Source organism: Pavona decussata, unplaced genomic scaffold (assembly GCF_977016875.1).
Source record: "Pavona decussata unplaced genomic scaffold, jaPavDecu1.1 SCAFFOLD_307, whole genome shotgun sequence".
Lineage (NCBI taxonomy): Eukaryota > Metazoa > Cnidaria > Anthozoa > Scleractinia > Agariciidae > Pavona > Pavona decussata.
The window spans coordinates 54,176-74,897 of record NW_028145700.1 but is presented as its reverse complement, the minus strand read 5'-3'; the positions used below and the strand labels follow the sequence as shown (position 1 = coordinate 74,897).

At 38.1% G+C, this 20,722-nt stretch overlaps 2 protein-coding genes across 7 annotated transcripts in view; one reads left to right on the top strand and one right to left on the bottom strand.

The window, feature by feature from the left end:
* The window catches only part of LOC146454226 (uncharacterized), a 28,789-nt gene extending 26,544 nt beyond the window's left edge, over window positions 1-2,245 (bottom strand). For all 5 annotated transcript variants that reach the window (XM_085095679.1, XM_085095680.1, XM_085095678.1 and 2 more), the window contains exon 1: window positions 2,037-2,245. The gene's annotated coding sequence lies outside the window, so the exon portion shown is untranslated. The remainder of the gene's footprint in view (window positions 1-2,036) is intronic.
* A 2,434-nt stretch (window positions 2,246-4,679) lies between these two features.
* LOC146454225 (sorting nexin-17-like) lies at window positions 4,680-20,572 on the top strand. Of its 2 annotated transcripts, none has more exons than XM_085095714.1 (15): window positions 4,680-4,843; window positions 6,267-6,341; window positions 8,012-8,194; window positions 8,658-8,768; window positions 9,247-9,337; window positions 9,432-9,516; window positions 10,362-10,431; window positions 11,199-11,291; window positions 13,392-13,532; window positions 14,214-14,276; window positions 14,395-14,499; window positions 16,401-16,478; window positions 16,922-17,005; window positions 17,854-17,964; window positions 18,734-20,572. In XM_085095714.1, exons 1-15 carry the CDS (start codon window positions 4,784-4,786, stop codon window positions 18,833-18,835), a joined length of 1,452 nt encoding a protein of 483 aa, XP_084951840.1. In that variant the 5' UTR covers window positions 4,680-4,783; the 3' UTR covers window positions 18,836-20,572. The 2 variants fall into 2 exon arrangements, with proteins under 2 accessions (XP_084951840.1, XP_084951839.1); XM_085095713.1 differs by having other exon boundaries at window positions 4,681-4,843; window positions 17,854-17,982.
* Window positions 20,573-20,722: the final 150 nt, after the last annotated feature.

The following is a 20,722-nucleotide window of genomic DNA, read 5'->3' as shown; positions in this document are numbered from 1 at the left end:
TGCAATAAACGAAGCTGAGTTTAAAATTTCAGCGGCTACGTTGTTGAACTTAAAAATAATAGAAACTATTTTCGGTCTGTCTGTTGCGTGACACCGTCGAACTTTAAAATAATGCACATCATTTTCGGTAAAACGCTTTCATTCTTTGAGAAAAACGAAACTTACAGGCCAGCGTACTATTTTGGTCTTCTACTCAAAAGGTATTTTACCAAAATGCCGCGAAACTTACGCGACTATAAAGCCGTAAAAATGTCAAACTGAAGCGAGCTAATTTGCATACAGTTTTGAAAGACATCTTAGGGCCAAGGTTATACAGAGAGCGGACATGTTCTCCAACCAATAGGTTTTATCCGCTGGTGAAAAGCCCTCTTTACTCGTGTTGTTAAAGGTTTCTGAACATGGTTACGATTTTGATGAGGATGGTCTTTTCGTAGTTCCGCAGGCTAGTTTGCGGTTGAAATCTATTTCTGACACGACGAAATCTACAACGGGCGTGCAGCGCTGTCGTGTTCGATGAATTTATTTTCCACGGAAAATTATTTTACCGCGGCCACAAAACGTGTTAGTTCTTCAATGCAATCTTTCACAAAAAAGATTTCTGGAAGAAAGGGAAAAGATTCTGCAGAGATATTTCCATCCAGTGAATATTGATGAACATTGCAGTTGAAATGTGATCCGGTAAATTTTTCCCGATGTATGCAAATTTTGCGCGAATACTTCCAACCTGTTATTGCCTAGCAACCTTCCTTTGTCTGACGTTATTCACACTTGTTTTTCCCTGTTGCCAGGCAACGTTACGTTGTGATGTCATCCGCCCCTGCAAAAAAATCTGCGGGGGATGCCAGATGTGCGTCTCAAGCCCGGGGGGGTACTCCAAAAAAAATTGGGTAGGGGTGTGCGGCCTGCTTCCCAAAACCCTTACCCTATTTATGACTAAAATCTGCGATTTTCCCTACCCTATTTACGACTAAACTCTGCGATTTTCCCTACCCTATTTATGACCTGAAGTAGCTTCTTCTAAAAAAAATCGAACCCAGGACTAGAGTGCAAAAATCTATACCCTATTTATTACCAAAATGGCGGCAAAATGGCTAAAAGCGATACCCTATTTATGACCAAAACAGCCGAAAAACCATACCCTTTGGCGCCGCACATACCCATATAGCCCATATAAGGGAGTACCCCCCCGGGATCTCAAGATCCATCGATCGATTGATCGACGACAAAAAGATCTCGATTCAAAGCCGTAACCAAGATTAGGATGGCGTTCTAACCGAACGCAAATACAGGGATATTTTTGCGCGCTTTAAAACTATGCCGGAAAGCAAAACTTAGCAAGTGATTTTGGTATCCAAAAAGAAAATTGAGGGTAACCATGCATTTTTCAGAGATAATAAAGCTTCAATTTGGAAAAAAGCGCCATACATTGCTTTGTATTTTGCTGCTTTTTAGAACAATTGTTGCTTAGTTGTCTCTAAAAAATGCGTGGTTACCCCCAATTTTCTTTTTGGATTTCAATAGCCGCTACCAAGATCTGCTCTTCCCGTATACTGATAAACCGTGCAAAAATACTTCGCTATTAGTAGGCACCGTCCTTAACAGCGGATCAAATTACGCGTCCGATTTCGCTTGGGCAAATAGCTTGAATCGCATCGCTCAAAAGACGCTTTCAGTAAAGATTATTGAGCTTTTTACCAACAGATACGAATTCATGATCAATATTCAAGAACTAGACGAGAAATCAAACGCAAAAAAGGAAACCTTAGGAGTATATCTTCGCATTTCAAAACCATGTGCTCAATGGCGTCGCTTGCGCGAACAGACGCGAAGGCTTGTGTTGAGCGTTTACCTCGATTCCTCGCTCTAGTTTTCTTTACTGAGTTTTCTCTGACGCTGGAAACCTAAATGCCATTCTACATACAGGCAAGCTTTGTTTCTTGAATATTTTTCATCAACAAGCCTTTTTGTTTGAACCAGAGGTGTTACCAAGGGAAAACGTGCACATTTTCTCGTACACAAGGACAAATTAAACTGACCTCACTGTGGCGTGAAAACTTGCTTTAGCGAGCCAGCTACCGCTAACTTTGTCCCCGACCTCTTAGAATACAGCTCCAAAGGCGGGTAAATCCGTTGACTACATTGATTTACCAACACAAGATGCCTATACTGGCATTTACGTGTGATACTGTGTCCTATTTATTTCCATTGTACTCCTCGCAGCCATGAGTATTGAAAGCTGTAATGTCCTCCCTTCACAGTTGAAGTATTGCGTTACGCTACTCGAGACCGTACCGGAAGGATCGAGACGTCATACAGAAAGACAGGGTCAGATCCATATCTGACTCACGCGCTGTTGATGGTTTGCATTACATTGCATTAGCCTGCGAGCAAGCTCTCTTGGGGGTGGGGGGCGGAAGGAGGAGAGAGCTTGCTCGCAGGCTAGATATGCAAACTTTGTGAACAAATTTTCTTTTGTTTTGTCCACCAACATGGCAGCAGTGAAAACCACCTATTCAGGGCTGTTTATATCTGTCTGATAAGACTCCGTCTTATGAGGGGAATGACAGTGATTTCAAAGAATGCTCGAAACGGTAAAATAAGCTACAAAACACACAAGAATACACCAGAGGTGAGTCAGTTTTGTTCATTTATCGAATGAAAGTTAAGGTTAGCGTATTTTTAAGCTTGAGAATCATCGGTATTTTATTTCCCATACAAAGCCTTATAATGCGTTCAAATTCTCAACGGCTGCCTGTAACCCAAAAGACTCAATACCGCTTTGCACTTACCGTATTTACTCGAATAAGCGCCGCGGCGCTTAATTAATTTTTCGTGTCTCCTGTGCGGCGCTTATTCGAGGGCGGCGCTTATTTGAGGGCGGCGCTTATTAAAAGGCTCATACCACAAAGCCAAAACATTTTGATTGTACAAGGAAAAACACTGACATCTCCTTACTGCAACAGTTACAGGGAAGAGAAAGAGGGAGGTTGGGCTTGTCGTACCGGCGAAGTTTACTGCAGCCTTCACGCAAGAACTGAAGAACGCGAACTGACATTTTGAAGAGAGAACTGAATGAAAGAGCATCACTTCGAACTGAAAAACATCACTATTGATGAAAATCAATTCCCATTGCTGGCTTGAACCACATTGCAGCGATTACAGTGTATTTTTATCATCTTATGGAAATACTCGAATAAGCGCCGCACCAGAGCTGCGGCGCTTAATCGAGGGCGGCGCTTATTCGGGGGCGGCGCTTATTCGAGTAAATACGGTAAAGGTGAACGTCCCTCAAGTTTTAATTATTACACGCTCTCTTGTGACGCGAGCTTGGCAGTTTTATTCGTTTTAATGATTGAAAGTTAAATTTAGCGTTTTTTAAACTTCATAATCGACAGTATTTTATTTCCCATACTGTTGTGAATTAATTTAGCCGAATTCGCCCGTGCGAATTGTTGTAGCCGTGGCGCACGGGCATCCCGGAATTATGCTAATTTGTTTACTATAAAGGTTTCGAATTCGTCTGTATTGGCACATGGTTTTAGTATATGGTTTGTAAACGTCTAGAAATAAAACGTCTCGAGTTGGAGTCGTTCCTGTTTGAACTTCTTGAGACACATACAAAGTCTTATAATGCGTTTAAATTCTCAATGGCTGCTTGCACTCAAAGGTCATCATGCCCACTAGTAATTCCTCGCGAAGCGAGGTTAATAAATTTGTCGGGCCGAGCCAGCCCGAGCGGAGCTAAGCCGCGCGAATTCGAGCGAAAAATATATTTATATATATATATGTTTTTTTGAAGGTGTCCGCACTTGAATGACGTCAGACTGTCTGGCGTCGTCTGAAAAAAATTTGCATACATCGGAAAAAATATGCGTGCATGATCAAATTTCAACTGCAATGTTCATCAATATTCACTGGATACAGAACTATCTCTCCACAATCTTTTCCCTTTCTTTTAGAAATCTTTTTTTGTGAAAGATTGCATTGAAGAAATTACACGTTTTGTGGCCGCGGTAAAATAATTTTCCGTGGGAAATAAATTCATCGAACACGACAGCGCTGCACGCCCGTTGTACATTTCATCGCGTCAGAAATAGATTTTTAACCGCAAACTAGCCTGTGGAACTACGAAAAGACCATGCTCATCAAAATAGTTGCTATGTTCAGAAACCTTTTAATCTCCTCATTTGATGCTACAACACGAAAGAGGGCTTTCCACCCAGCCCCAGCTTCGCGAGGTTTTGCGAGTCACGTATTTCTAGTTAATTATTACACGCTCTCTAGTGACGCAACTTGGGCTGCCTGTGGTTTTCAGCGGACACTAGCAAGGGTCCCGAGGGTGTCCGCTATTCAAACGATGCGATCTTCGTTTTCCCAAAGGGACTTCATTTTCGAGTAGGGTCTTCCTTCGGTTTTCGGTCAGTTCCGGTTTTGGAGGTCTTTGTTTTCGACACTATCCGACCTATCCTACCCAAGGGGGTTCGCCGCATTTCATTAACCGCTTGGTTCGCCGTGTGTATTAGTACAGTATACTTAGCTAAATTAGAACTGAACTAAAACTTATTTTATTTATTTTACGTTATGTATTTCTGAGCCTTGGGTGTCGAGAGTTTTTTTCGGTAATTTAGGAATTAGGAGAGCTTCCTGGGAGGTGACTCGTTCTCTCGGTACCAGGCACCCGAACAACACGTGATCAAAAACAGGCCAAGAGCAAGTAATGGCAGACCCTCGGTGACATGTTGGTCACAACACGGCTGTGATTTGCGACCATTTGCAAGACAACATGCATTTCTCTGTCCCTGATACCGTCGAGCTGAAAGACAAAAGTGGATCGAATTATCTTGTGAGTATTTCAACTGTTTTTCGTGGTGTAAAATCTGCGGAAGTCGTACGAGATCGAGTGTAGCCTTTTTTTTTGATGTGATTGCACGCGTTCTTGTTGGTTTTCAGAGTTGGCCTTTCATCGTGCAATGGTGTTAATACACAACAGTCATAACAAAATATCGACTTTTTGATAAGTTTAGAAAAAGTTACATTGACACCTTCGTGACATTTGATATGTGCTAGTGTTAGTGTCGTTTAGAATTGGAACGCGCCATAACAACCACAAATAAGATTACACAATATCGTGATAAGTTATGTGCATTGCAGTCACGATAAGGAACTCACGAATTGAAATCACAACGTTAACTTCACTTGACTTGGTCAAAAATAGGGCTAATACTTCATACTCTGAACAATTTTAGCGAGGTCAAAAGTTTTCATTTAACTCAAGTGTCTTGCTTGAGAAATATGTAAATACGACTCAGTAAGCCTTTAAAAAGCTTGTCAAGACTCAAGACAGTTTAAGCTAAGTCTACATGTAGGTGATTCTAAATTTTGCATAAGTCCTTTAATATACCAGTTGTAAAAATGAAAATGTAAGCTTCTCCGGCCTCCAAATAAACTGTTAGCCATCCCAATACATTTATACCTTCCTGATCAGAATCCCATGGACTGTTTGGACAGTCAAGCTGTTTTAAGCTGTCAGCTTAATGTTTGAAGCTGTCTTTATCATCAATTCCAAATATTCCCACCAATAATACATCCTCGCCAAACAAACCTTACCTCAAAATAGGTAGCTAAAGAGACAGGACCTTAGAATGTCAGAATATAAGCCAAGCTAGGGAACATCTGTTTGTGGAATCCATGTGAGAAATCATGTGAATGAAAGCTATACTGAGCAGTACTTTCCTGTGGTACTGTTCGTTATGCTGTGCAAGTTGCTTCTCGCTCTTGAGTCTGTGGATGAAATCCTAAAGTGTGACCATTCAAATGAAAGCTACTGATCAGTACTTTCATGTGGTGCAGATATTAATGTTATGCTGTACTGTATCAGGTGGTTTTGTGGTTGACACTTTTTAATTCTGAAAATCTCACTGTCAGGGACAGAAGTTTAATTCTCAGAAAATAAATTGTTTGGGACTGGTTATGCTACAGATCTTGATGCTAATTCGCTGATGGTGTCTGAACATTACAATAGAAGTTGACTATATATATTGCACAGTATTTAAGCTGATAAAGAGCTAAAGGGACATCTGACCCTTGCTATTGAGTAAGGAAATCCTGTGGAGTGTTCATAGGGATCATAATGTGATCATAGGGAGGGGAAGGGGGGGGGAGGGGGGAGACGGGGGTGATGAATGACTCTTTGTGTCGACAGTATTTTGGAAGTCCATTTATAGTACTGTAGTTTTTTTTGACTGTTGCTTTCTACTAAATTGCAGGCTTACAATGTTCACATTAATGGTTCGTATCACTGTGGTATCAGATATTCTGACCTGTATCAATTCAATGAGCAGGTATGTTTAGCATTTTACTAACGGGCAAGCAAGTGTCTCATCTTTCACCATTGGTTAATTGGCAAATCTTGCAGGTGCTGTTCAACAAAGTGATATTGAACTGTGTTTCATGCTGTACCATGCCATATGTTATAATGTTGAAGGGCTAAAAGTTAACAATCTTACATGTTGAATTTTAGGCATTTTGCCCAAAAATGTCTTAATTTTTTAGTGTGGCCTTTAATTTAGTCAGAGAAAACCACTCTGTTTTTTTTTTGCTTGTTTGTACTTTAAGTTTTCAAGAAAAAATGAGGCGTAACTATCAAGTGAGCAAAAGAAAAGTGAAGATAGATGTGGAACAACATGCACTCTGGAACAAGAAAACTCAAGAGTGAAGTTGTGTGATCATATAAGGCTACATGGCAAAATTCAGGCACTTTTGAGTGATTGTGCCTTTTAATATGTTAATCTTGCAGCTGTTGCATGATTTAGCAAAATGATCTTGAACACTGTTTCCTGCTGTGTTGATAAATATAATAATAATAATAATAAAAATAACAATTAATAATAATTTTTTATTATAATAATAACTTTATTATTGTGTCACAAAAGGAATGTACACTGTAGCTGAGGGGAGAAGTCCCCTCTACTAATAGTGGACACCGAACTAATTAAATAGCCTATTTTAACTTTAGCTAAAAAAGAAAGAACTACAATATATTAAAATTTACATCGTTAACCACATTGAAATATTAATAATTTCATACATCAATTGTAAAACTCAATGACATGTAAACGACAGTCATTCTCGGCATAGGTTGCAGCCTCGACAGTTACTGACAAACAAAGAAGCAGTGTCAGGCTGAGTAGTAAGGGTGCTGGACTTGAACTCCGGAGGTCCCAACAGGTTCAAGCCTCACTCTGACCACTGGCAGGATTTGTTTCTCATTATCCCTGAGTTTAACTCCTCTGCCACGCTTGTAAATAGCCAGCTGGTCAGACCCCTGCCAGTTGGGATGGTTATATAACCATGTGTTATATGTTAAAATAATTTTGGCCCCAATAGCACTTGTGCTGTAAACACTGTCAAAGATAAGTAAAGGTTGATGTTATTATTGTTATTGTTATTATGATGATGATGATTAATTTCTCCATTTCCAGGATTATCATAAATTGAGGTGGAATTAATAGCAGAATGAAACAATCAATTTTGAACTGTTTATCGAAATGTGTTCTCAAATCCATTAACAATTCATCAAGAGAAAACAAAGAAAATCACTACCGTGACCGTGGTTAGGATATGTGATCCTAATTACCATAAAATTTTGCCAACTTTAGCCTTGAATTTCTCCAAGAATTATTGATCGTTTGAGAAGCCATATCCAACACTCGAAAGTGTGTTTCATCAGACATCCAAACACCTCAAAGTCGTTTAAAAAACTCGGCTGCGCCTCGTTTTTTCAACCTACTTCTCAGTGTTTGGATATCTGATGAAACACGCTTTCTCGTGTTTGATATATTACATAAAAAATTGTTAAACATTGTTTTTCCAAGTCTTCAGATGGCTCTGTTTTCTTGGGCCATCTTTATGAAATTCCCCTTATCTCAAATTGGGTCACATTTCATATTACATGTATTGAATCATTCAGTTGTTGATTCAAGATGTTGTTGTTGTTGTTGTTGTTCCATAGCTGCGCAAAGAGTTTGGCCCTAGGATTTCTGCAAAGTTTCCCCCAAGAAAGCTCCTATCTTTGACGCCTGTTCAAGTGGAAGAAAGACGAGATCAGCTTGAAAAATACCTGCAGGCTCTTTGTCAGGACCCAGCAGTTGCTTCAAGCTCGCTGTTTGGAGGATTCTTTTTAAATGCTCAAAAGGTGCGTTTGAAGATACTGTGTGGAATAATATTTAGTGTAAATAAATGTGGAACATTTCACAGTCTAACACTGTGTAACATGGCTTTTGACATGCACCTCACATCAAAAGAAAAATATGTTGTCTGACTCAAGCAGGAATCAAATCCATGTCTCGATGCTAGTTAGGCAGCCACGCTGGTAACGACTGGCTATTTCGCAAAGTGAGTACAATTATCTGTGGGCCATTTTACGGGACATTTTCTTTTCAAGGTACACATGTGTTTCGTGGCTTTTAAATCCCTAAATGAGATTAGCAGTTAAACCCACTTACAGGAATAAATGTCTGGGACATTTAAAATATTTTTTGACCAATCAAGGATAGTGTTAACTGGGGGTGGTGTTGGAGATTGATGACACAAAGTTCAATGACATTATAAATTGTTTCCAAGTTTCAAAGATACTTATAGATGCTATTATTTTTTAGGAATCCATGAAAGTATCTCCAGAGAGTGTTCAACTTGACATTTATCTGATGAATGGACAAAAAGTGGCTCTGAACATTCAGTCTACAGACAGAACAGATGACGTGCTAGAGGTGTGTTGTCTGTGCAGTTGCTTCTTTTAGAGTACCTCCTCAGTCAGTCAGTTAGTCAGTCAATCAGTCAGTCAGTCAGTCAGACAGACAGTCAGACGTACAGTCAATCAGTCAGCCAGCCAGCCAGCAATCAGCCAGATAGACAGACAGATGTAGTCATTCAACTTAAGACAGCCAGTCAGGCATTCAGTCATGCAGGACTAATTGAAGGGTGGGAGGAAGGCAGACAGGCATTCATCCAGACAGCCAGCCAGTCATTCAGTCAGTTAGTCAGTCAGTCCATAACCTAGCTTAGTGCTAGCTAGCTAGTCAGTCAGTCAGTCAGTCAGTCAGCCAGACAATTTTAGTCTGTCTGTTGGACAATCACTGAGTCAAGTGTTCATGATGCCAGTTACACAGACAGACCAAGAGGCATTTAAGGAAAAAATCACATAAATCATATTTGACTATGTACATCTATTCTGTCCATATTTTTCAGGCATTAATGACAGAAATTAACCTCAGTGAAGACCTTGTGTATTACTTTGGACTTTTTCTCATCAAAAGAGCAGAGGATGGAGAAGCGACTAGTAAGCTGCTTCATTGTATGATTCTCATTATGTATGTGAAATATGTTGAATTCTGAGTTCTTGTAATTAACTATCCTTTTATGTTATTTCATAGTTGAGAGGAGGTTTGAAGATTTTGAGGCACCATATTTGACAATGAAGCAACAAACAGGGACCTGCCGCGTGGCCGTCAGGAAAACGTAGGATTGTACAAAATAATCTTATAGTTTATTGAAACAGTCACTTTTGAAATGATTTTGTATGATATAGTTACAGTCATGCCTTGTTAGGCCTGGGGCCAATTCAACAAAAACTTAAACACCTGTCATGGCTACCAAACTGCACTCTTGTAATACACACGCATGCAGAAAATGACCTCAACAAAGTAACATCATTCGAAGTCTTAAATGAGGATTGTTGAACTCGTTATTGGGTTTCTTCTTGTGTTTGCTCACTAATCAAAAGCAAGGGTCCAGTTTGCAAATAACAACTGTAAAAGTTTTATTAAATTGCATGGCCACTACATGAAACAATAACCCGTGGAAAGTAGCTTATTGACCACTCACTGACTATAAAGTCACAAATTTGTTTAAAGAGAAAGCGGGAGAACAAGAATTAAGTTATGTTATGCCAAGGTGGACCCACACGTGAAAAACAGGCTTAAAAATCTTCACGCTTCTCTTTGCAGTCTTTGTAAGGGAGTTGCAGAAAACTAGAATGGCCATATTTAGAATGTCCATGTATTGTATAGTCTCCTTAGCAGCCATTTCTTGGGCTCATCACGCAACACGCTCCCTCTTATAAAGTAGCCATTATGCTACTTTGCCATTCAGAAGATAAGACAATATTATAATTAACTGTTTGGGGTCTCATAAGGGATGACTTACACCCTTTCATTCAATAAACACACGTAGAGGGAAAATGTTTTGGAAATTTTTCACCTGCAGAACTTTATGTACACTGTATAGAGTGACCATTTAATCCAGGGATATGTAATTTAGGATTGTTTATGAAAGGGTTCTTAGTTTGTCATTTTAACTTTCAGACTCTGGGATTCAAAAATAGAGGAAAAAATTGTGCAAGACAGAATAGGAATGAATCTTTTGTATGTTCAGGTAAAAACTGTTCTGCAAACTGGTTTTTAATTTCTCAATGTACAGCTTAAAAGTTACGGGCTTAGTGGTGGAGGAAAATCTGTTCACAGAGATTCACAATTTTAGCTATCATTACCTGGTGTGGAGGATTCAAACTAGATAATATAATGAGATCAGGGAGTTATGGGACATAAGATTTGGGCCCTCTATCCTCACACCTAGAGATGTTAAAATGTCCCTCACCTTTGGAGTAAAATAAGGGTTGGCCCTTCTTAGAGTTCTTGTCATGATTTGTAAAAGGAGGGAATAAATTTACAATAGCAGCTGATAAGAGCGACATGATTGCGGGAAAAATGGAAAGCAAACATGGCAAAGCTTGAAGTCGGCAGTGTTGTTTTTGATGAAAGAAAATGCCCAAACTGAGCAACGGTATTATTAATGGCAATGGATTTTCAACTTGATTTTATCTGCTCTCAGGGGTGTTTTTTACATTAACTTATGGAAAGGAAATTTCCAAAACAAGGACAAGTTTTTTTCAAAGTAAGATTAATTTTGAAAGCGGTGTCAATAGTTTCACGTAATTTCGGAAACATTTTTTTTTTCGCAATAGCCGGTAACATTTACGTACTAGATAGACAGTAAAAATAACTAGTTACCAGCTCCAACAAGAACCCTGCTTCTGGGGCTCATTTGCACGTCTTTCTTAAAAGGTCGTGCCTACATACATGTTGTATATGGCATTACTTATCAATACTTTTGTTGCAATGTAACTGATTTTTTCAACACAGGCAGTAAGTGATCTTGAAAAGGGTTGGACATATGGTTCCAAAGAAGCCCACAGTAAACTAGCACAACTCAAACAGAAAGGCTCAAAACTTGAGGTCAGTTAGCATCTTACAAGTCATTGTACACATGAGGGATGTATTATAGTCTTTTATAGATGTCACTGGCATGTGTTTAAAACTATAACCATGATTAATGAAATCTTAACCACTGACAAGTCTCTCTCGCCCGCTTCCTTGGATTCCCTGATGCAATAAAGTTGTTAATATTTGAAGGGCTGAGAGCATAACCGACCTATGTCGAATTTTAGGCCGTTTTTTTTTTCTTCTCAGATTTGTCTCAATTTTTGCATGTGAGCTTCGTTTTAGTCAACAAACATTGCCCTGTATTTTTTTTCGTTGCTTTGCTCTTCGTTTTCGAGAAATAACGTATGCAAAAAACTCAGTTTTCCAAGCGGCCTCCTTTGGAGATCTTTTGTTGAACGAGAAACAAAAGAAACCTTTTGTTTCGCTGAACAATGAAGTCAGCGAAGCATCCGATTAGCCGCTCGCTGTTCGAGCCGATACAAGTAATGTGTTGGTATAATTGATGCGCTTTTATTGTTGTCGCTTCGTTGGCGCAAGCGATTGACGCGCTTAACCAAGGCCGGAGTCAATTACATTTTTCGTGGACCAGTTCGACACGACGACGGTCGGTTTTTTTTTTTTTTTCTTTTTGAAACCAAATATTAAATCGAGGACAGCTATTAAAAAACAACAATATATCAGCTGTAGCAGAGATAGTAACATGTTTTCTATAGTAGTCTGGAGTAGCTAATAAGCAAGATTCGCTTTTCTTTTCTTTTTTTTTTTTTCTTGCTTCTTCCTTTTCTATAATGCCTTAAGCTTCCCTTTTGCTTAGTATTTTAACGCAAATACATGTAGCCCGATTTCTTTCGCAACATGGCACAAAATATCGTTTTTCCTTGAAAAGTCTTCCCGCGACGAAAATTAAATTACCGCCTTCTGCGTAGAGTTACAAAATAAATTTGCACGGTTTAAAGCGGTTTTGCTGACGATGACCTAATCTTCTATTCAAAAAGAGAATGATTAAGACATGCATTATAAAATCGATTGCTTTTTAAACGACAACTGCGCAAGTTACAAAATATTTACGCTGTTTACGACGGTTTTTGTTTGTTCTTGTTTGAAGATAACCAATCACACTAAATGGATGCCGAAAATAAAATGAGGTTTTCTTCGGTCTTTATAATCACAAAACAGCAAAACGAAATCGCGGGCGAAATCGGCACATGCCCATTAGCCGGTTTTTTTTCCATCCTTTCCCAAATCTATAACATCAAAATTTTGTTATAAAACCCTTTTACTAGTGCTATCGGAGCCGCTGAGGACACAAGTTGCGTCGATAGCCAGAGTAGCTAAATTAACAAAATATTTAGGGCGTAAATATTTCAACAGCTAGCATCTCTAGTAGAAGACTCAGCGCGCAATGGAAACTGTAAGTTCAGCTAAATTCACCTTGCAGGACGGTTTCGTTGATTTTGTTAGCTGGATTATTTTCTGATTGGTCAAAAAACCTCTTCTGTGCCTCACATACATATCTGTCAATGCAAATAGTGACACATGACTATTTAATTAGCAAATTCTGCATGATTGGCTCGAGATGTAGAGATAACATCATCCTTGACAGCCTGGTTTAAATTAGTTTATTGTACATTATAATAATATTATATATATTTTTTTATTGGGGGTGACTGTTTCATCATTATATAAAATAATATATCATTCACTCCTTTGTTATTACAGTAATTCTCTCCTCCAGTACACTGAAAAACATATCTTTGGCAGTTATTGGAAATGCTGAGCCCTTTAAACCAGAGTCATTTAATATAAAGTTACAGAGCTTACTTATAACCCTTTAACCCCAAATATGAAAGAACAAATTCCCCTACACTATTCCCATACTTTTCTCACAAAAATATGTCGGGGAATTTATTGAAATCTTTTATCAAGAAAATTCATCTTGGGTGATCATATCCTTAATTCTCATCACCTCATGACTTGAATAAACACTGATATTACAAGGAGAAATTTGATGCTAATCAATGTTAGGGCTTAAAGGGTTAATTACTGGTCATTTGGATGATGAACCTTACCAGTTATTACCTCAGTCTTAAAATCTTTTTTTTTTTTTTTCAGTTCTTGCAACTTGCTAGATCTCTGAGATTCTATGGACACATGCAGTTCAAGCCATGTTTGACAAATTACCCCGAGGAGGACACAAGAGTATTAATTAGTGTTGGAGACAGAGAACTGAACTTTAGACTTCAAACTCCAGATGTAAGTACATTATGTGTACGAAGATATTCCGCTTAAACTTTAACTAGTGTTACCTTGGATGGAAAGAGGTAAATAGCATAAGGTAGAAGGTTTGGTTGCTTGAATTTTAGCTAGCCAAAGTTGGTTTCTTCACTGTCATACTATTTCCTTTTAAACTGTACTCAACTTTGTCTTTCTCAACCTTGGTGTTGAGATGAGTACCATGCAGTAAAAAGCTCATGCATAGAAACCCGAGGGAGAAGTACTTATAAATACTCCTAGTCACTTCATGCTGGGGATCCTGTGATGGAATACATGTAGCATCCGACCCAGGAGGGAAGGGGGGAGGGAGGCAACTTCATGCTGGGTATCCTGTGATGGACTAGCATCCTATCTTAAGGCCAAAGGGGAGTAGTAATACTCTTAATCACTTCATGGTGGGTATCCTGTGATGGACTAGCATCCTATCTAAAGGCCAAAGGGGAGTAGTAATACTCCTAATCACTTCGTGCTGGGTATCCTGTGATGTGCTAGGATGCCACCCAGGGGATAGGGAGGGAGGTAATGGTCAATACCTCATGTAAGCCTATGAGTAATGTCCCAGGACATAACCATGTGTAATGTACTATGGGGCACTACATGCTCCAGGGTATCAAGTATCATTATAAAACAATTAAACTTGCATTCTTGTTTTATTTTAAGAATAAAGTACAGGAAGGCAGTTTCAAAGTCACCCGAATGAAATGCTGGAGAATAACGTCAACAGTGAGTGAATACTAATTATTATGGAACATGTACAGTGATGTATTTTATTAAAAAAATGAATTTTTATGAAACGTGTCAGTCTGTCCTCAATCTTTTGGATTTTTTTTTTTTTTTGCAGAGTGAAATAAATGAAAATGGAGAAAAAGAAGAACATTTGGAGTTAGCTTTTGAATATCTTTTACGGAGAGATCAGATGCAGTGGATTACAATCTACAGTGATCAGGTTTGTGGGAAGAAATCTTGTTTTACCATGATAATCATCATCATCATCATCATCATCATGCTTTTCAGAAGGGCCCTGCAAAAAAAAGTGCAATCCAAGCCTAACAGTACAAAAGCTAAAATCACAACAACTGTGCAATCGTATCAGATCGCTACAATTTAAAAATACAATTATGTTTAAAGAACCAACCTTCTCAATGTTGTCAGGACAAATGAGAACGAGCAACAAACCTGTCCATTGCTCTAACCCCCCCCCCCCCCCAAAAAAAAAAAAAATGCAGCTGTATTATCAGGGTCCAGTGAAAATAGAGATTTTACAAGGTGTGGGTCTACTGTGGTTATAAAGGGGCCACTTATTGGAAGGATGCTACATGTAAATTAAATCAGATCAAGGTGTACATTTTATGGGACACACAGTGCTAACATTAATAATGTTTCCATGGGTCTAGACTAACTAGCCCAGTGGTATAGTTAATTATATTCTAATTATTGTAAGTGGTCTGACTTTAATGTTAATAGTAATTTATTAATACAGTCGAACCTGTATATAACGACCCTGTATTAAGCGGCCACCCTCTATTAAGCGGCCAGTTTTTAAAGTCCCGATTGTTTGCTCATACAAACGCTGTATTTGTTACCTTTATTGGGCGGCCACCTCTATTAACCCTTTCCCGTCCGAGGGAAATGGCGAATTTTTCTAAATCGCTAACTATCAACTGGGAGACAACATGTGATATACCATTTAAAAGGTATTTTCTGGAGTGTGCTATAAATCACACCAACAGAGATGGAGGAGGTCACACATGAGAGTGAGAAAAGTCCAAAACGAAAGAAGAAAAACATTGAAAATTTTCTTATTCGTTGTACATACTGGGTATCCCCCTAAACTATAGCTTAATGTACAGCTCTCAGTGCATTGCTTGTTGTTAGATATCAACTGGACCCTTAACGTACAAAGGAAAAAAAATCCACAAGTTTGAGGGGTGGTAAATCAAGTCTCATATAGGAGGGGGGCATGATTTTATGCCTTCAATTTATAGATTTTTCAAAGATCTTTTGGTTGTGCAAATTTCACACAAATTGACCAAATACTGAGCTCATAATTGCGTCTTGTGCCATATGGCACTCTTGGTCGGGAAAGGGTTAAGCAGCCGCGGCCACCCTGTAGCAGTCCTATGTTTGTCTTTCTTTGTTATTTTTACCTGTATTAAGCGGCCACCCTTGAATGGAAACTAAGCCATATGTTATTTTATGCGGTATTTTATTGTGTTTAAATTGCGATCCAGTATCACTATAACGAAATAACATGTACAAAGCTACTGTAAGCTGATACTCGGCCGTTTAATATAGTTAACGCTTTTCAGATGTCTGCAATGTGCTGAAGTACAGCACCATATCACGAACGCTAAAAAGAGTTTGTTTTAAATATTCTTCACTCTTTAGCAAGAAATTCCTCTTTACAATTAATTAACTTGTTCTTCAGCCATGTGACATTGAACATTGAGCATAACAACTATGAAATGACGGAATGAGATCTTTTGTTGTGAACTGTAAGTCATAGAAAAAGAGCACTGTATACCGTAGGAGAGTAGGGTACAATTTATTGCATAGTACTTTTACACAATGCTGGGTATATTATACCGTTAAGTTACAAGTTGGCACTGAACTTTGTTTAAAGTATTGATCACTTGAAAGAATGTTGATTGTCCTATTGTTTCCTTGCATGAAGTGTTTTTGTATGATATGCCATTAAAATTGACATTAGACCACGCCCAGTGAGTATTTTTAGTGATCCTGTATTAAGCGGCCACCTGTATTAAGCGGCCAGTTACTCAAGTCCCAAGGGTGGCCGTTATATACAGGTTCGACTGTATATATTTTTTATTATTTCCGTAATAACAGGCAATCCTTATGAGTCTTTGTCTTCAGAGTATTGTGGATGAGATCCTCAGAATCAAACAAGGAAAGCCAGTTAAAAGGGTAGGCAATCCCGATCAATGTCTGTTTTAATTACTGTTGGTGAGCAATTTTTGCCAGTGATGTGTTACCAATCAGCCAACCAACCAACCAACCAACTAAACCAACCAAACTGATGGACTGACCAACCAACCAACCATCGTCCAACGGGCCGAGCAAACTGGTCAACCAAACCGATCAACCGACCAACCACTGACTGACCGACTGACCGACGGACCAACCGATCAACCAATCAATCAACTGACCAACCCATCCAACAACAAAAGAACAAACCAACAACCCATCCATCTATCAATCATCAATCAATTAATCAATCAATCAATCAATCGATCAACCAATCAATCAATCAGTTTTTGGAAGCAGGTTTTGTCAAGAAAGTTGTCCAATATACATTCATAAATTTAAATTGTAAATTGACTGTCTAATATACTGGCAATGTTTTTCAGGCTAAGGATCGCTCTAAGACCAAGAAGGAATCAACCCCAAACTTCCAACGTCAGGATTCTATTTCATCAGCAGCATCAACAGAGGTAACCTGAAAGGACTTAATAACCGATTCATAAACTTGCTTTGAATTTTATTTTGAGTGACAGAATACTACAATAAGTTTTCAAAGAATGCTTTTGTATACATAAAAGAATGTGAAACATTTGAAACTTACTCTCACTCATCTAGTGACTTATATATTTGAAGCTGAAACCATCTTATGTTGAATTTATAGGGTTGATATTTTGTTTTGCTTAAAACTGCCTGAATTTTTACAAGCCAGCTTCAATTTAAATTGTGTGTGTACGTGTTTTTTTGCTTCAAAGCATGTTTTTTGCACTTTTTTCTTTGCTTTTTCTTTCGATGACTAGATAGTTTGGCCTTATTTTCTCAAAAACTATATTTACGTGAACCAGCCAAAAAAAAAAAAAGAAAAGAAAAACAGATTGATGTTCTCTGACTTAATTGCAGGCCACATGCAAAGATTCAGGCAAGAGGCGATGACAAAAAGTCGACCTAAAATTTGGCATAAGGCAATGTTTTTACTCAGCCCTTCATAAGCACATATAAACATAATGATGTACATTTATTTAACCCTTTGACTCCTAAGAGTGACCAATATGTAATTTCTTATTACAATCTCAATACATTATCAAGAAGAAAGATTAATGAGAATAAAGAAAATCCTCCACTTCTGGATATTGTCTGATGTGAAACCAAATTCTCAGAATTAACATTAAAAGGAGTTGTTATGGCAGTCAGTGAGGAGAATTAACACTAAAGATCTTGGGATAGAGGGAAAGGGTTAAACCTCTTGTAAGTGCTACTAGTGGCTACCTTTTGTTACCCTGGACAGAGATGTTTCATGTTCTATTTTCTTTTGTTGCATCAGGGTGATGCAGAACAAGAGAACAAAGCTGCCAACAATAAAAATAATAATTCAACTCCTCCGCCAACAAGTCCAACATCAACACAGAAACAGACTTCTCCAGGAAAGAAAGTGGTAAGACAGATGTCAACAGTAAGTCAAAACAGACTCTACCTTTAGAAAACACCATAAATTGTTAACGAAAACTGCTTCCTATAATCCCTGGGTTTATACAACTTTGTAAGGGGTTTTAGATGCCTTGGGCTTATATCCAAGGGGGCTTATAACCGAAATAAAAAACTGTTTCAAAATAAGCTGATTTTAGCAACTTGTTGATCGAAATCTAACAGAGTGTAACTTCAAAAAACATTAAAGTGTAAACCAACATTTACAGAAGATCTCACTGTTAAAATTACATGAAAGCAGCATCATCTGGATACAAAAAAGGAAAAAAATCTAATGAGTGCATTTTCCAAAAATTAAGGAAAACCGTTATTTGTGGTTGGTAATAGCTTGCTGCATTGCCATAGCAATGGCACCTTAATGCTCAACAAGAAGTATCAAAGATTATTCCTTCTTAGTTAATCTTGCACCATGCTAATCTCAGAACTTACGTAGTTTTGAAATAATGTTTACTAACATCTGTATACTGGAAAATTGTGTTGGGCCACCTTAAAGCTCTCCTTAATAAGCCTTAGAGCCCCAGTAGTGATGAATGCCTAATTTCTCTTTACAACACTTGTTATTGAAACAGTCGTGCAGGTCACAAGAGTTGAGGAAATGATCACCAAAGATGACCTGTTTTGATACAAATTCTCGCAACTAGTATGATAAGCAACTATGGAGAACATTAAGGAGAATATACATGTTGATCAATACTTACTGCTTTATGTGCTTTTTACAGGGTAAAACCCAAGTACCCAAGCAGCAGAAACTGCCGCCCATCAATAACGCAACCATGACAACAAATGAAGTGTTTGAGGGAATTGGAGATGACGATCTTTAAACCGAGAGCAGTTTTGCAGTCCTAGCATGTGTTTCTCAAACCCCCAAAAAGATTTCACACCTGAAAATTTAAGACGATTTTGCATGCACAAAATTCATTACAAAAAGTTTAATTTTGGGCAATTTCGAAAGCAAAAACGTTTTAAGTTTTCTGAGATTGAAAGACACATCGAGTTAGTTTGTATGAAAAACAACCAGTAATCTGATGAACATGGATAAGAAAAATACTTTACGGGCCCAAAAGCTTCTTCTGGAGGTTTGAGAAATGCACGTCATATCCTTTGGGGCTTTTCAACATCTATAATTTATTACATGCAATGGTTTATTCATTAAACCTAATCGAGGGCGGGCGATGGTTGAGACTTTGTGAAATATGGCAAGAGTAATTAACATTCTTATCTACAAGCCCAAGACTTTCTTGAAGTGTACATGAGGGAGATTTTGATGTGTCTAGACATTTCAACTACACAATTGTGTCATCAAGACGTTGAAACACTGTTTTATTTTTCTTATATTATCACTCATTGTCATTTTTAAAACTTACAGTCTCAATTTTGTTTTGCAAAGCTGTCTAGCTTGGAGTCTTCTGAATATTTGCAGGACTCCATTGCTATATGTAATCTCATAAAGTCTCAAAGTTACTATTTGTGACCCCTTTGAAAAGCATCATTAAAGACAACAGAGAATGTTTGGCAATAATATACCTAAAGATTACCCAATTTGCAGTGTTATTAGAGGGTTTCAACTTTTAATTTCATTCACAGAAAATCTTATACCAATCATAGATTTGGTGTTATACCAAAAATTACTTAAAATTTGTTTGCTCCAAAAATGTAGCTTTGATGAAAAACTTAATTTGAACCTGATTTTTGGACAGTGAACAAGTTACGGATATGTTAATCTACAGGAGCTGTTTTATGACGATTGTTACTTTAATTCAGTAAAGGCAAATACCAGCCATTGTTTTAGCTTGGCTGAAAATAAAGTAGGGCAAGAAATTTGTATGACATAATCTTATTATATTTGCATAAATTTGGATAAATGACAACCATGAAATACCATTACATTTTACTCTAGACAAAAAAATTACAGCCCATGCGTGTTCAAAGCTGGCATTTTAAAATTTAATATTCTTTGCAAATTTAAAATGTTAGTGAATTCAATTTATCAGTCATGTACTCATCAGTTTTCCAATTGTGGAAGGACAGTTCCACTGGCACAAATAATTATATATTAACCCATTTTGCTTTACTACTGTTTTATTTAGTACTTTCTGTGTGTGTTTTTGCTAGTCATGACTCTGTCTGCATGAAACTTATTGGTGGAGAACAAGCCTAGGTTTTTAATTAGTTTGTATTAAATTAATTTAGTTATTTGAAAGACTTGGGAAATCAACCTTTTTCTTCATTGTGCAGTTGCAGAAAAAAATCCTTACCCACTCCATGGAAGGTCATCGGCAATGCCTGGCGGAAAGAGGTTCTAATAAGCCAAAGTTTTAGAAGCAAAGTATGAAGCTAACTGGAATTTCCGGGGGGGGGGGGGGGGGGAGGGGAGGGGGATGCAAATCAAAAAAACCTTCCATGGGGGGAGTATGGATATTTTTTGGAAATGCATCTGCTTAATGTCTTCGTGTGAAATTATAATTTTATATCCTGAATATTTTTGTACATCATTTTGATTTAGTCAGTTGTAAGCTTGTTGATCATTAAAGTTTAAATAGAAAACTTTTAACCCGTTATTTGTGGAATTGTTGGAGTGTGGCCAATGTGCGAGCCAGCGAGCCAAACGTGCGAGGCATGCGAGCCAAACGTGCGAGCCATGCGAGCCAAACATGCTAACCGGGGAGCTATTTAGGCTAACCGGAGTGTTTTTTAGGCTAACCCGAGTG

Bases quoted from the DNA above. Each gene is read 5' to 3' on its own strand.
- LOC146454225 (XM_085095713.1), top strand. From the start codon at position 4,784: ATGCATTTCTCTGTCCCTGATACCGTCGAGCTGAAAGACAAAAGTGGA. The intron at 11,292-13,391 runs GTCAGTTAGCAT...TTTTTTTTTCAG, and splicing joins AGAAAGGCTCAAAACTTGAG to TTCTTGCAACTTGCTAGATC. The intron at 13,533-14,213 runs GTAAGTACATTA...TTTTATTTTAAG, and splicing joins TTAGACTTCAAACTCCAGAT to AATAAAGTACAGGAAGGCAG.